The 14,594-nt window shown below is 36.1% G+C and overlaps 1 protein-coding gene across 2 annotated transcripts in view; it reads left to right on the forward strand.

The window, feature by feature from the left end:
* The window catches only part of IQCM (IQ motif containing M), a 461,312-nt gene that overhangs the window by 286,143 nt on the left and 160,575 nt on the right, over nucleotides 1–14,594 (forward strand). For both annotated transcript variants that reach the window (XM_025921378.2, XM_086704127.1), the window contains exon 12: nucleotides 1,852–1,986. In XM_025921378.2, the coding sequence (XP_025777163.2) occupies nucleotides 1,852–1,986 (135 nt within the window). The remainder of the gene's footprint in view (nucleotides 1–1,851; nucleotides 1,987–14,594) is intronic.

The raw sequence follows: 14,594 nt of genomic DNA on the forward strand, positions 1-14,594 counted from the left end.
TCTGACTTGCTGCATAGGTGGGCAGAGTGGAGTCCTGCAGCCAGAGGGAGCCCTGAGGCAGTGGAATGAGATGCTGGCAATTGAAAGTCAGGTCAGCATTCACAGAAATGCCAGGGACAAGGCCATATGGATGGGGCACCAACAGAAACTGCTCTAGTTTGCTTATTTGAGCAATTTCCCTTTTTTTTTTTTTTTTAAGAAAAAGCCAACTAAATAAATAAAAGTTTTTTTAAATAAAAACTAAAAAAGTAAATAAAAGGTTTATTTATTTTTGAATTCAGGAGAGAGACAGAACACGAGTGGGGGAGGGGCAGAGAGAGAGAGGAAGACAGAATCCAAACCAGGTTCTAGGCTCTGAGCTGTCAGCACAGAGCCCAGTGTGGGGCTTGAACTCACAAACTATGATACCATGACCTGAGCCAAAGTCCGATGCTTAGACTACTGAGACACCCAGGTGACCCTAGTTTGCTTCCTTGAAAAGAGAGAAAAAGCCATAGATACTCTACATATGAATTTATTTTACTGCTGTGTTTTAGGTTCTGGAATAGTGGCTTATATTTAGGCAATCACTAAATATTTCTTGAATTTGTTGATATTTCATGACTGTCCACCTCAACCGAACAAATAAGTAAATAAATGGAAAGTTGAAGTCCATGTGGTTGAGTGCCAGGATTGTACCTTAATTTAGGTGAGAAAACATTCTAGTGCTCTTTGTCATTTGGAGCCTGTATTTCAGAGCTAAACCTGTACTGAGGCAGACCCTGTCATTCTGTTCACTCTGATTGGCAATCATCATCATGGGGCGAAACAATTATACTTCAGAGTACAGGTTTAGTATCCCATTTTTGAAAAGAAAAAATAAATTCTTTATGGGGAACTACACTTGTAAAATGTATGCATCAGTTTTCTTGGTTATTGTCTAACTCTCATTAATGCCAAGTATAGGAGATAGGTGAAGGATGACCCAACTGAGTGGTTTTCTGTGGAAACCTTGAGCGAAGAGTGGCAAGGTCACTTTCTGTGGTCACTTGAACCAAGTGACCTTAACTAGGAAGGAAGAATACATGAAGTCAGTGAACAAAAAATAGACATCATTCCATTTAGGGGCAAAAGCAGAAGCAGAATAAATAGTCCAGAGGAGAATCAATTATACGAGTGGTTAGAATGTAGATAGAAGCCTGAAAGAGAAGAAAAAATTAGGGGAACTAATGAAAAATGAATCCTGACATCAAAGTTATGTCTTACAATGTGATTTGAGCATTGATGTGTGCATGATCCATGGGCAATTGTCATGTAAACCAGGCCAGGGGATGCCAGTGTTCTCTTGCAGAAACAGGTCCAAATCTGACTACTGTGGAATGTAGGAAGGAGAAGCATGCCCCATTTCCTTCTAGCCTTCCCCAGGAGGTCGCCATAATGCTACTCTAATCAAGACATAAAAATAAAACTGGAGGTAAAGTTCCTTTGAAGCTAGATGAAGCTTTCTGGTAGTTTGTACTTGACAGAGTATTTATAATGAAAATATTTTGGTGCGCCTGGGTGGCTCTGTCGGTTAAGCATCCAACCGGCTCAGGTCACGATTTTGTGGTTTGTGAGTTCCATCCCCGCTTCAGGCTCTGTGCTAGCCCTGGCAGCTCAGAGCCTGGAGCCTGCTTTAGATTCTGTGTCTTCCTCTCTCTCTGCCTCTCCCCCACTTACGCTCTATCTCTCTCTCCTTCAAAAATAAATAAACATTAAAAAAAAAAAAGAACTGCCCTCTTAAGTAAATAGTTATGAAATCAACTTTCTCATTCTCCCAAATTTCCATCATTAAAAAAAAAAAAAAGAAAATATTTTATGTCTTTCTTTTAGTCTATGAAACAATGTTTGCTAAGAGAGAAGATTGGCAAGGATTGGAAAGAAGCGAGCTCCTTAAATTCTTCAATGAGTGTGGTCATTTCCCAATCCAGCAGCAAATTGATGAAGTTTGGGACCTGGTCCATAAAGGTGAGTGGTTTCCCGTTTCTTGTCTTCTTTTCTCTTACTTTGTCTTTCCCTCTCCTCCTTTTCTTCCTCCCTTGTTCTTTCCTTCCTTCCTTCTCTTATTTAATTTAAATATAATTTAAATTTAAATTGTTCCCATGTTTCTTTTCCATTAAATTTGTCTTATAAAATCCTTTTCCTAAAGGTTTAAAAATCTGATTTTAATATATATAAAAGAAGAAATTTAAGGATGATTCAAAGAAGTTAATGTAACACACGTTTTTTAAAGGGGCAGAGGAGGTTATTTTAAGTTTTTAAGATTTTAATATATTTTTGATACAATATAAATTACGTCTAACATAGTGTATTTTAAGCCACTATATTTTAACTACTGATGCCAAAAATCTTTCTACCGGATAGCTAGATTTGGTACTGAAGAACATAGCCAAGTTTAAATATTTAAACATTGTAAACTATTTCAATAGAATTTTGCAGTTAGAAAATCCTTTATTTTCTGAACAGTAAATAGGTGAAAGGATAGTATTGTATGAGAATACTTAATAATTTAAATGGGAGAACATCCCGTGAAAATTGTCACGAAGATGTGGGGAATATCAACAAGTTTTCCTTAATTCCTTAAGGTTCTTCTGAATGTTTCTATGACCATAATAGTGCTATAGCTTGCTGTTATGTTTAGAGATGATGGATGGTGTGTTCACAATTTAATTGAGAAAAATTGTGAAAATGAGCCCTGTGTGGGGCTCTCTACTGACACTGAGGAAACTGCTTGGGATTCTTTCTCCCATTTTTTTCTGCCCCTTCCCCTGCCCCTCAAAATAAATAAATAAACTTTAAATACAGGAAAAGGACTCATATACCTGTAGGAAGATTTGATTAAGGTCAGAGTGACAAAGTTGGAGATTCATTATAGGTTTGAAGTTCTCTTTCTTAATTTTTAGTTTACCTAATTTATTACCTATGACTTTGCCACTGCTGTATCCCTAGTACCTAGAACAGTTTTCTCGACTCTCAATAACTATTTGCTCACAGATTGGCAGAAGCATCTAAATCATTTTGTGCTTTAGTAGTCATGACTAGATTGTTTAATTTTTTTTCTAATGACAAAAACCTAGAATGTTTATTATAGAAAATTTAGGAATGTATAAATATACAAAACTGCTAAGAAATAATAATTGTAAGCATTTGATGTCTATCTTTCCTATTTTTTTCTATGTATATGACATTATTTTTATGAAAAGTGAGATTATTTTCTACATGTTTAAAAATCTGCTTTTTTTGCTTACCAATGCTTACAAGTTTCCAAACCATACCTTTCACAGCATTATTAATGACTGGGTGATAATCTGTCATATGGAGGTTCTATAAGCTATTTATCATTGCATGTTTAAATTGTTTTCATTTTTCTTTATAATAAATAATAATGAAAAAATTAAATGCAGCAAAATAGCATGAATTAGACATTTTAAAACTTACACTGATCAGTGTTAGTAATCTAAAATATAATTTTGTTTTCAAATTAACAGTTTCATAGAAATATTTCCCTCTACTGATTATTTTGGAATATATCATATAAGCTTAGATTTAGAGTATGGCTCTGGCATTAGCTCTCCTGTGTTTAATTCCTGGCTTCACCACTTACTGGTTGTATCTTTGGACAATTTATTTATCTCTGCTATGCCTTATTTTTCTCAACCATAAAACAAAGATAATACTATCTAAGTCAATTGGACTGTTGTGAAGTTTAAATGAAATAATTTATGTAAAATATGTGTCCCAATACAAGTGCTCAGTAATGTTCGTTTTCATTATTCTTAAAAAATTTGTAAGTATACTTAATAGTTTTGATAATTTTTTATGTTGAAAATGTTTAACTGTTGAATCTCTTTGTATACTGATTCATTCCATAGAGCTTGTTTACTGAATGTTTTTTGTTGGCTTCCACCCTCTCTTATATCACAATGAACTGTGTGTTCATTTATGCTCATTTTACAGATGAGAGGGCTGAGACGTAAGAAGAGACTTTTCTAAGCTCACTAGTAGAGTTGGAACTTGACTCCTGGTCTCTTTAAGTTAGGTTCGGTGTTGCTTCCATTTTACTATGTGAAGATACTTTAAAAGCCGATGTTATGAAAGCATAATTAGATGATGACAACATTCTTGACAGCAAGTACTGCCTTTTGTTGATCTTTCACAGACTAGCCTAATGCCTTGCAATATAGTAGGTTTTCTGCAAATGATTGAGTTTATGAAATTTCTTATTAAAACTAGAATTTTCAAAAGAAAACTTAGTTTTAAAACATATTGTTTTTATTATACTGCCTGAAATTGGGAAGTGTGTTTTTTTTTGTTTTTTTTTTTACAGAAAGGAGCCACTCTAACATAATTTAAAATATATGTCCAATTATGTTGCTCCATCCACTTGAAAAAATTCTTTTGGTGCATAAGAAGCTTTCATTTGAAATGGAAATATCCTAACTAATGGAAAAAAATTTATGAGAAATGAAGCTAAATTAATGGTTTTCTACTTGCTTCTGGTATATATTCCATTTTTAAAATAATCTGATTTTATGTGTTTTAGATTGTCAGTCATCTTCATTCATACTGACTTCTTTGATTGGGATAATAGCGCCAGATGTGACACCTACGCATTTTTTCATCCAGTAGCATATTTTACCTAACGCATATGTACTTAATTCAATTGATTAACTTCTTTGGTGTATGACACCAAGTAGGTCACATTCCTAAAACTGTCTGTATGTATTCAGGTATTTTTAGCTCCCCCACCCCCATTCTTTATTCTCATCACTATGGTAACAAAAAAATTTGTGACTAAGGGCACGATTTTTGTCTGAAAATCTTCCCTTGGGAAAATGAAGCAACTTCAGGCTACATGTATGCATTGATCTTAGGCTACATGCATGCATTGATCTTAAAAGCTGAAGAGTATGCAAACATGATATTATTTGATATTCATTTAAATCTCAACAAATGAAACTAAAAACTACAGAAAGGCATATTTGAAAGTAAGGAAAATAATACACTGTGGTTCTATATCATCTGTTCTCTTATCATCTGCCTAAATTTTTAGAAATTTGAACTTTGAGTGTTTTCCAGTATTTTTCCAGCATGCAAATAGAATGTTTAGTTTATTTTCTGCAGTTAAAATGAACACACAGTAATAATGAAGACAAGTCCATTTTCACTATGGAGCTCTAGACAAAAACCTTAAAATCAGAAACACAGAAATTACCTGTATGTTATTTAACCTAACATATTCTATGCATCTGAAGAAACTGTGGCCTAAAATGGAATGTAAATTATTTCAAGTTCCCTGAATAGTTAGTAGCAAGCTATAACTAAATCCTGGGCCTCCTGCTCCTCAGGGCACAGCTTTGTCCACCATAAATGGACAACACTGAATTTTTTGCTGTTTTCTAGAGAAAAGGTTTTATGTTATTAAATTAGAAACGTATAATTATTTTTCCTTAAATTTTTTTTCTTATGAACAGACACTCTAATGATAAAATTTTAATTATGCAGGAAAGTGGTTAAAGAGGATTTAAAAAAGATAGTAAGAGATTCTAGGGTATAGGAAATGTGAGACATGGGCAAATTCTGGCAGTAAAAAAATACAGAAGTATTGGAGCCTTATTTTAAATAACTTCTAAAAACATTTAGCACATATTTATTATAAAATGCTGAAGACACACCCTAAAAACAAAAGATGAAATGAAAATTACTGGTTATTTTGTGTTCCAGCTACTGACTGGGGGTCAAATAGAATAGGTAGTCAGGTCTTATATGGATTTCCTAGTGCTACTACTAACATTTGGGGAGACTATCTGACAATCTTCTTTTTTTATATAATAAAAATTTGATCACACTATATATTTATGTTGTTGGTACAAATCTCAGCTCATAAACTCACTGTTTTTATTTTTTTTCCTTTTATTTGAGAAAGAAAGAGAGAGAGAGAGAGAGAGAGAGCATGAGCAGGGGAGAGGGGCAGAAGGAGAGAGAGAGAGAGAGAGAGAGAGAGAATCTTAAGCAGTTTCCACACTGAGCTCAGAGCCGGATGAGCTGAATTAAGAGTCAAACAGTCAACCAACTGAGCCACCCAGGCACCCCCTCACTGTTTTTCTACAACAAGTTAATTTTTATTTCTGGTTCTATCCATCAAAACTGAATTTCAGTCAGTCTGGCTTTTCATTCCCTTTTTTCTGAGATTGTGGCTAAAAGGATAGAGGGCATTTACATACTGACATAGCATGTGGAATGTCTACCTGATCTGCAGTGTCATCTTTGACACAGGCATTGCTTGGTGTATTCATTTGCTAGGTCTGTCGTAACAAAATACCACAGACATGGTTATGGATCATGGGTCACCCATGTTTATCATACTTGGGGTTCATTGAACTTCTTGGATCTATAGATTAATGTTTTCATCAAATTTGTCAATTTTTCAGCCATTTTTTGGTACATTTTCCCCTCTCTCCTTTCCTTCTTAGACTCTTATTACATTTATATGAGTACACTTAATGTGTCCCAGAGGTCTCAGAGGCTGTGTTTACCTTTTTTTCAATTTTTGTTCTTTATTTTTAAAAGACAGAGAGAGAGAGAAAGAGAGCGAGTATGAGCAGGGAGAGGGGCACAGAGAGAGGGAGACACAGAATCCAAAGCAGGCTCCAGGCTCTGAGCTGTCAGCACAGAGCCCAATACAGGGCTTGAAATCACAGACTGTAAGATCATAACCTGAGCCAAAGTTGGACACTCAACTGAAGAGCCACCCAGGAGCCCCTTGTTCTGTTCTTAAAAGTGGATAATATTTACTGATCTATCTTCAAGTTTACTTTCTGCCTTCTGTCTTCTCAAATCTGTTGCTGAGCCTGTTTTGTAAATTTTTCATTTTTTATTTGTCATAGACTCTGTGTCTGGAGTTCTCTCTTGTCCAGCAAGAAAACGGGACACAGGATTAAAAATGAGAGAGAGGCTAATGTCCAGGAGGAAACAAGAGCCCCAAGTAAGGGTCCTTGCTCCATTTTTATTAGGATCAGAAGGCTTACAAATGTGGTGATGGATGTGCACAAAGGGACAATGAAATCATGAACATTAAGTCATGGGTGTGTAGGGAAAGGGAATTTTGAAGCTATGCGGTGTTAGGGGTTTGGGTCAATACAAAACAAAATCCTGGCACCAGACAGAAGGTTGTTCACAGCAGACTGAGTCCTCACCTCTGTTTACCTGAACTGGTCTAGAAGACCAGAAAGACCACGCATGCTACCTCAGGGTCAACAAGGCACCTTTCTTTTGCTAATTAGCTCCCCTCTGGGCAACTTTGCCCCACTGCAATCTATAGCTCTATTTACCTTTTTACCTAATTTGGTCCTTCCTGTGAAAGCAGCTTTCGGCTATTGTACTAAATTGGGGGGGCATTTCTACCCTGAATTACCTAATCTTGTTTACCTCATCTTGGATGTTTTCATCCTGAGATTCTCTGTTCCTGTACCTTTGTCCTATACTGGAGGCCTTTGCCCTGCTTCTCCTACACAGGGGGACTTTGCCCTGTTTACCTAATCTTATTTACCTAATCTTGTTTACCCAAACTTGGGTGTGTACATCCTATGGCTTTCTAATTCTTTATGCCTTGTTAACCCATCAGTGCAGGCTCAGGGAACTCCTAAGCTTATTCCCCACAGTTATTATATTTTTCAATGCTAGAATCCATTTATTTTTTTACAGATTCTGTTTATCGTGATAATGCCCATTTTTGAGTAATTGTCATATTTCCCATTAATTCTTTAAATATAATTTATTTCAATTATTTGAGCACATTTATAGTAGCATCTTTTATGTCTTCATCTGCTAAATCTAATATATAAGTCCATTCAGACTTAATTTTTGTTGACTGCTGTTTTTCCCCTGAGTACTGGTCACACTTTCCTATTTATTTGACTGTTTCTATTGTTATTTTTGTTGAATACTGGACATTTTAGGTAATATGATGTTGCAACTATGGATTCTGGCGTCCCCTTTCCAAGGGTTTATTTATTTATTTAGTAACTTCTCTGGACTTAATATCTGGAATCTGATCTGTCTCCCCCAGGTGTTTGGCTGTTCATTTCTCTGCTCAGTCATTGTTTTAATTTTTTTAGAGTGGCTTTTGAAAAAACTATCTCTGATTCTGTATAACCTAGCTGTCAGCCTATGATTAGACAGAGTGTTTACTCAAACACCTTGAGCCATTAAGGTTTCCAGCCTCTGCCTGATCTGTGTGTGTGGGTTGGGAGTACATTCAGTGCTCCAATGTGCTCATATTTTACATCTGCCTCATATTCTACCTTCCACTGGTACTCTTGGGTCTTTCCTGTTTTCCCATTGTTTTCCAGTTAGCTTGGGATGTGTGTAATAGTTGTCAAGCCATTCTGTGGCTTTCTCATTTCGAAATATGCCTCTGAAATTTCCGGCTTGCCAGTGCCTGCCCCAACTCAGACTGAATTCAGGCTAGCACGGCTGCAGTGTCTCTCCATTTATTTTTTATCAATTGTGTTATATATACTATTCAATGTCAATAGATGTGGAGTTTTTCCTACTTCTTCAAATCAATTTAGCTTCCTGGTTGATTGGTGTCTGGCTGGGGGGGGGGGGTGGGTAGGAGGAATAATCCTCATATTAGACATACTGATATTGGTTCTTCATACTACTGTCATGACCCAGTGCAGTAAAATCTATGACCTAGTGCTCTAAATTTGTTCACTAGAGAAAGACAGAATGCTCAAAAAATACGGAGGCAAGTAAACGAGTAGAATTCTTAGGACAAAATTATCTGAAATGACTTAATAAAGATGACTTCGAGCATGTGGTCAGTGTTAGGAAAGTTTGGCACCTATTCTAATGACTATATAATGATAATACTCCTTTTACTGTCACCTCCACTTCCTAGAAGAATCTAGAAGAATTCTAGAAGAATCCTGAACCGATTTATCATGAAGTTCTTTAGCAGAATTTCATGTACTTGTGTTATAGAACACTGGATCCCTTTAGAAGTATTTGGTGTTGGGGCACCTGGGTGGCTCAGTCAATTAAGCATCGAATTCGGCTCAGGTCATGATTTCATGGTTCATGGAATTGAGCTCTGTGTCTGGCTTTGGCTGACCCTGTGGAGAAGAACTACTTGGGATTTAATCTCTCCCTCTCTCTCTGCCCCTCCCCTGCTCATGCTTGCTCTCTCTCTCTCAAAATAAATAAACTTAAAAAAAAAAAAAGTAATATCAAGTACTTAAAAGTGTTTGATGTTTGTCCCATCTACTCTGATGGGTGTACTGCAAAACTCCCATGAACCAATACTCTTTCCATGCATTACAAAAAAGTAAAGATTTTGTCAGTGGTGTCTATAGCCTTTGTATAGCAGGTTGCAACTTTTTTTTTTTTTTTCTGGTGTTTTAGTAGATATTTTCTGATGCTTTCAGCCACGTGAAAGGTAAAAACACATTCTCTTCTCTGATTGATGATTTCAGGAATAAGTTATGAAGTGAAAAGAAATGAATTAAAGCATACTACATGGATGCCTTCCGTGGTTGTGGCAATCCAGAATCTTTTTTGATAAAATTGTAACAACAAATTTCAACAACAATTTCAACAAATACATTTTGAGCACTTTATATGTGTTGTGAAATATATTGTGGTTCAAAGGTCTCAAAAATCCACTTAATAACAGGAGGGACATGGACATATATAACTAGATAAATACAAGGTTGTAAATGTTTATATATTCACAATAGTATCAAGCACTAATACAAATGTCATGTCTTAAGTTTGGAAGTCAGAGAAAGGTTATAGAGAATGTTGAAGATAATGTCAATCATTGTTGCATGAGTTAACTAGATCATAAGAGAAAGAGGTTTCACACATAAAAGAGAGATTTGTGCAAGGCAAATTAGAATTTTTAGGTCAGCTGGTAACGGTGAAGAGGAGAAATCTGTGGGTAACTGGAGAGAGCGTGGTATTACTAAAACTGCTGACTAAAAGATGTCAGATCATTCACTGAGATCTAGTTGACAGTAGTTTCTTATACTGTTCTTGTTTTGAATCTTGTGTATTCACCTGTCATCTATTGGAAATGGATATTTTCAAATACACAATTCATATTAGATTTTGGATACATATATCAGTTTTGTGTCAGTTAGGAGCTATTTAAACATGTTTCTCTAGAACTTGAACACCCCTGCATAAACTAGAGGGACCAGACCCTAGGGGCAAAAGCAACCCTGTAAGATCTGTCTCTCACACCATGCTTCAGCTATGTAATCCAAGCAGCTGCTCCCACAGTTTTGCCTGCTTTCTCCCCTAACACTTTTTAAAGATGGTTCTTGATATTTTGTCTCATATTTCATTATTTCATTCTGTTAATGCCTTCTTTCACCACTAGCTATGGCTGTGCAAAGCCTGTGAAAGCCTATGCTAATGATATGCCCTGGGAATGATCTGGGCCAGTGAAAGACTTTCCCCTTTCCCCTCTTTCCTGTCTTCCTGCAGTCATGTGAGTTGTTACTCCAATTAGTAAGGTAGTCTAATTAGCCATTCTGGGATTTTTTTTTTTTTTTTTAAGCCTTTGAGTCTTTTATTGTTTGGGTTGAAATATTTGGACCATTGTTATAAGCTACATAGAGAATCTGATTAAATTGTGTAATATGACTTAACACTAGCTATTCTTTTAAGGCCTGTCTGTTTTCGTTAAGTAGAGAATAACCATCTTCAAGAAACAGCAGGAACAGCAGGGGTTTGAGAGGAGTGTAACTTCAATAAAGGTATAATTACTTTCATAAGTCTATTAGAGGGCAAGGCTTTAGGCTCCTTTTGTTAGATCACTGTTTATTAAGATTACACACTCAATACTCTTAACATGCAAAAATCCACTAGCTAGTCTTTGTTTTATATGATTAAATTACTATAGTATCAGGGGTATGAAATATTGAAAACAACTTTGCTAGCAAGTTGCTGATTAATGAAACATTAATATAAAATATTTCATCAGAAAGTCTTATGAAATGCAACATTTTATGATATAAGTATTCCAACATCAAAAAGCATTAAAGAGCTGTGTGTGTGTGTGTGTGTGTGTGTGTGTGTGTGTGTGTGTGTGTTTTCTGGCATTCCATTTGATCCAGAGTCCCATTAATTCCCCCAGTGAAGTGAAAACTGTCAAAGGAATTAGAGTAATTTTCAGCCCTTGACAGTCAAGTGAGTTTTGCCAATCTCACCCAGTCCACTTTTTAAATTTAATTTTAATTTTAATTTTATTTTAGAGAGCAGGGGTGGGGGAGCAGGGGAGTGGAGCAGAAGGAGAAAAAGAGATAATCTTAACCAGGCTCCACACTCTGTGTGGAGTATGACATGGGGGTTCAATCTCATGACCCTGGGATCATGACCTGGGATCATGAGCTGAAATCAACAGTCAGTCAATCAAATGAGGCACCCAGGTGCCCTTCACCTAGTCCACTTTTTTTTTTTAAGTTTATTTATTTTGAGAGAGAGTGTGAGCAGGGGAGGGGCAGAGAGAGAAGGAGTGAGAGAATCCCAAGCAGGCTGCACACTGTCAGCACTGAGCCCAACATGGGGCTAGAACCCACAAAACGTGAGATCATGACTTGAGCCAAAATAAAGAGCTGGATGCTCAACCATCTGAGCCACCCAGGTACCTCACCCAGTTCACTTTTTAAGTCACCTTTAGGAATGCACATTTTCTAACAGTTTTGAATCAAGATTAAAAAAAAATCAGTGTTGAATCTATATTGTACACCTGAAACTAATATTACACTGTATGTTAAGTAAGTGTAATTTAAATAAAAACTAAAAAAAAATATATGCTCTGCTCAGTAAGGCACCATGATGTTCCCAGGTTGTGAAGTCTGTCATGCTCTGTATATTATAAATGGTACTGAAATGCAAGCTTATGATTCAGATCTATAGAACCACACTTGTGAGAACTGCCAATTTGGCATCATAGAAGCCAGTTGTTAATGCTAAAGTCTTGTTAACTTAAAGTTTGCCTTTAAAGCTGTGATAAGCTCATGAGTTTCATTTGGTATTTCAATTTCCAAAATTTAAAATTCTGTGACTGTTTCCATGTTGAAATCCACATGGTAATATTGTTTTGTAGCTACATTTTCTTATGAGTCACGTTGGTCTGTTATGCAAGGAGATGTTTATAGAGTAAGATTCTTTCAGGGAATGGTTTTTCAGGCATTTTAACATAAATTCCTCATATTTCTACCAGAAAGTTGTTGGATTTATAGTCTTTCAAAGTATTCTTTCCAATGATTCCATATCTACTAATGCTTATATATATATTTTTGGCATGATGAGTAACCAAACATCTTTTCATCTGATGCTCCTTAGTGGTTTATATATAGAGGACTTAATTTTCATATGCATCCTTGTATGCAGTTGTCATCTTTTAAGGTAAAAACAAGTACACAAATGTAAGCACATTTGCATAGCATATGTATTATAGTTAGTAACTCCCATCAACACTAATAATTGCTCAAAAAAGGCAGATATCAGAACCTTCTTTTTCTCTTTATTCTTTGTGGAATTTAATTCATAGTACTAATCAGAAAAGGCAAAATTGACTCTATACCTACAATTTATTGTGTATATTTTCTAGTATAGCGATTTTCATGTAACATTAAACAATCTATTAAACTTATGTCTCTTAACCAAGGTCTTGTAACATTCTCATGCATTTAAATAAGTTAAAAACTTATTTCCAAATAATTTGATTCTAAGAAAGTTATTGTACCCAAATTTTTAAAGTAAGAAAGAAATTTGAATGGATTAGAAATAATCCCTGTAGCATCACTCTAACTTACTGGAATTCTAAAGACTTTTTGTTGAGAGAGAAAGGATGGAGTTAAGACTGGCGTGTTGGGAATTGCACCCAAATTCAGCCCTTGTGCATGTTTCATGCAGGTGAACCTCACCCTGGGCAGGTGTAGCCAGAAATAGAGTAAGAACACTTGCCATGTATTAATAGCCCGTATCAGCTGGCTAATTTCCAGTAGGTCAGTCTTACTCTGCTTACTCTGCCCTTGGAAAAAATTCTGATTATTGTGGAGTTAAGAGCAGTACTGCTTTTCAGCAATGAGATGACTGCTCATGTAAGTACTGCAAATTTCTAGCTTGTGCCATACTTTTGTTTTCTGTACCTACCTAGAACCAATCATTGCTAGAAATGCTTCTAATACTATGGTCTTCATGACGTTTTTGGTTGAAGTGAAAGGCAAAGAAGCCCATCACCAACTACCATATTCCAAACTTGTTATTCTGCAGATAATAACTAGCTCCCTAAATATAACATTTGCACGACTAAGGCATTTATAGTAACTTGAGGACTTTTGTTCTGTTTACTTACAGCTCTCTGTGTTCCTTCAGTTTTCTGGAGGTGCTTGCAATTAGCAGTTTTGAGCATAACCTAGGCTCTCATTAATTTTCATTTCTAATGGTCATATTCCTATAGCAACTTACTTCCTTGGTTCTAACTGGATTTTGTCATTCCCAGCAACTGCAAGCCTCCAATATCTGTTTTTCAAGCTTCCTTCTCCCTGACCACCTCTCACATCTTTATGGCTCTTCTTCCCCTTCAATAAATCTGCAGCACATGGAACATTGAATCCATTAACTTTACTATATATATAATATTCATAACCCTTGGGGTCTTTCACCTTCCCCATTACTTAGCTTGGATTTATTCCATGGTACCCCACACATACTGTTAACCTGAAAATAAGAGCTGTAATGTGAGGCCCAAAAGCCTTTTATTTGGGATCAAAGAATTACAATTCATGGAGCACAGAGTTAGGTAGAAACCCAAATAGTGTACCACTTGTAGGGTGAAAGCAAGGGGTTTTTATGAGGAAAAAAAAAGCGGGTGATTAGATGAGTTGAAGAATGGAAGGGAAAATTTTTCGATGGATGGTAACAAACTAAGCTACTCTGGGTTATACATTGACTGACTGCTGATTCTGTCTTCAGAAAGTTCACAACTGTCAGTCCTGTGATCAGCATGTCTTTTCTCCTACTGACTTCTTAAGTCAATTGCTTGCCCTTTTGCCCAGTCCAAAGGTTATGGCTCAGTTCAAATAAAGGGAGGTAAGGCAGTTTCTCTGCAGTGACCACTCCAGCTCTATTTAAAATGGATCCAGTCATGTCAGCTTTTCACGATACATATTAACTTCCTTCCTCTCCCCAGCCTTAATTTCCAAAAGGCTGAATCTGACAGAGCCAAGTCTCTGCCTAGTTCAAGAAGATGAACATGGGATGGCTGGAGAAAACCACAACCATGCTGATTTATTTCACTTTAAATTTCTGATCATAAATGTCAGGTGGACCCCTAGAACGGCCAGGCAGTTTTATTCCATTTTTTTTAGTTAATTCAATTTCTTCTTCTCCCAGAATATTTCATACAATTCAGTCCTTCTCAAACTTAACACCTCCATCTTCCCCCTCCTTGCTAATGACTTATCTCTAATGAAAATGATATAGCAGACAAAATTAGAAAAGACTGTTACCTTCTTACCTCTCCATCTATCATTTTCTTTTTAAGACATATTATC

This window comes from Puma concolor, chromosome B1 (genome assembly GCF_028749965.1).
Source record: "Puma concolor isolate L17-30 chromosome B1, mPumCon1.1.hap2, whole genome shotgun sequence".
Taxonomy (NCBI): Eukaryota; Metazoa; Chordata; class Mammalia; order Carnivora; family Felidae; genus Puma; species Puma concolor.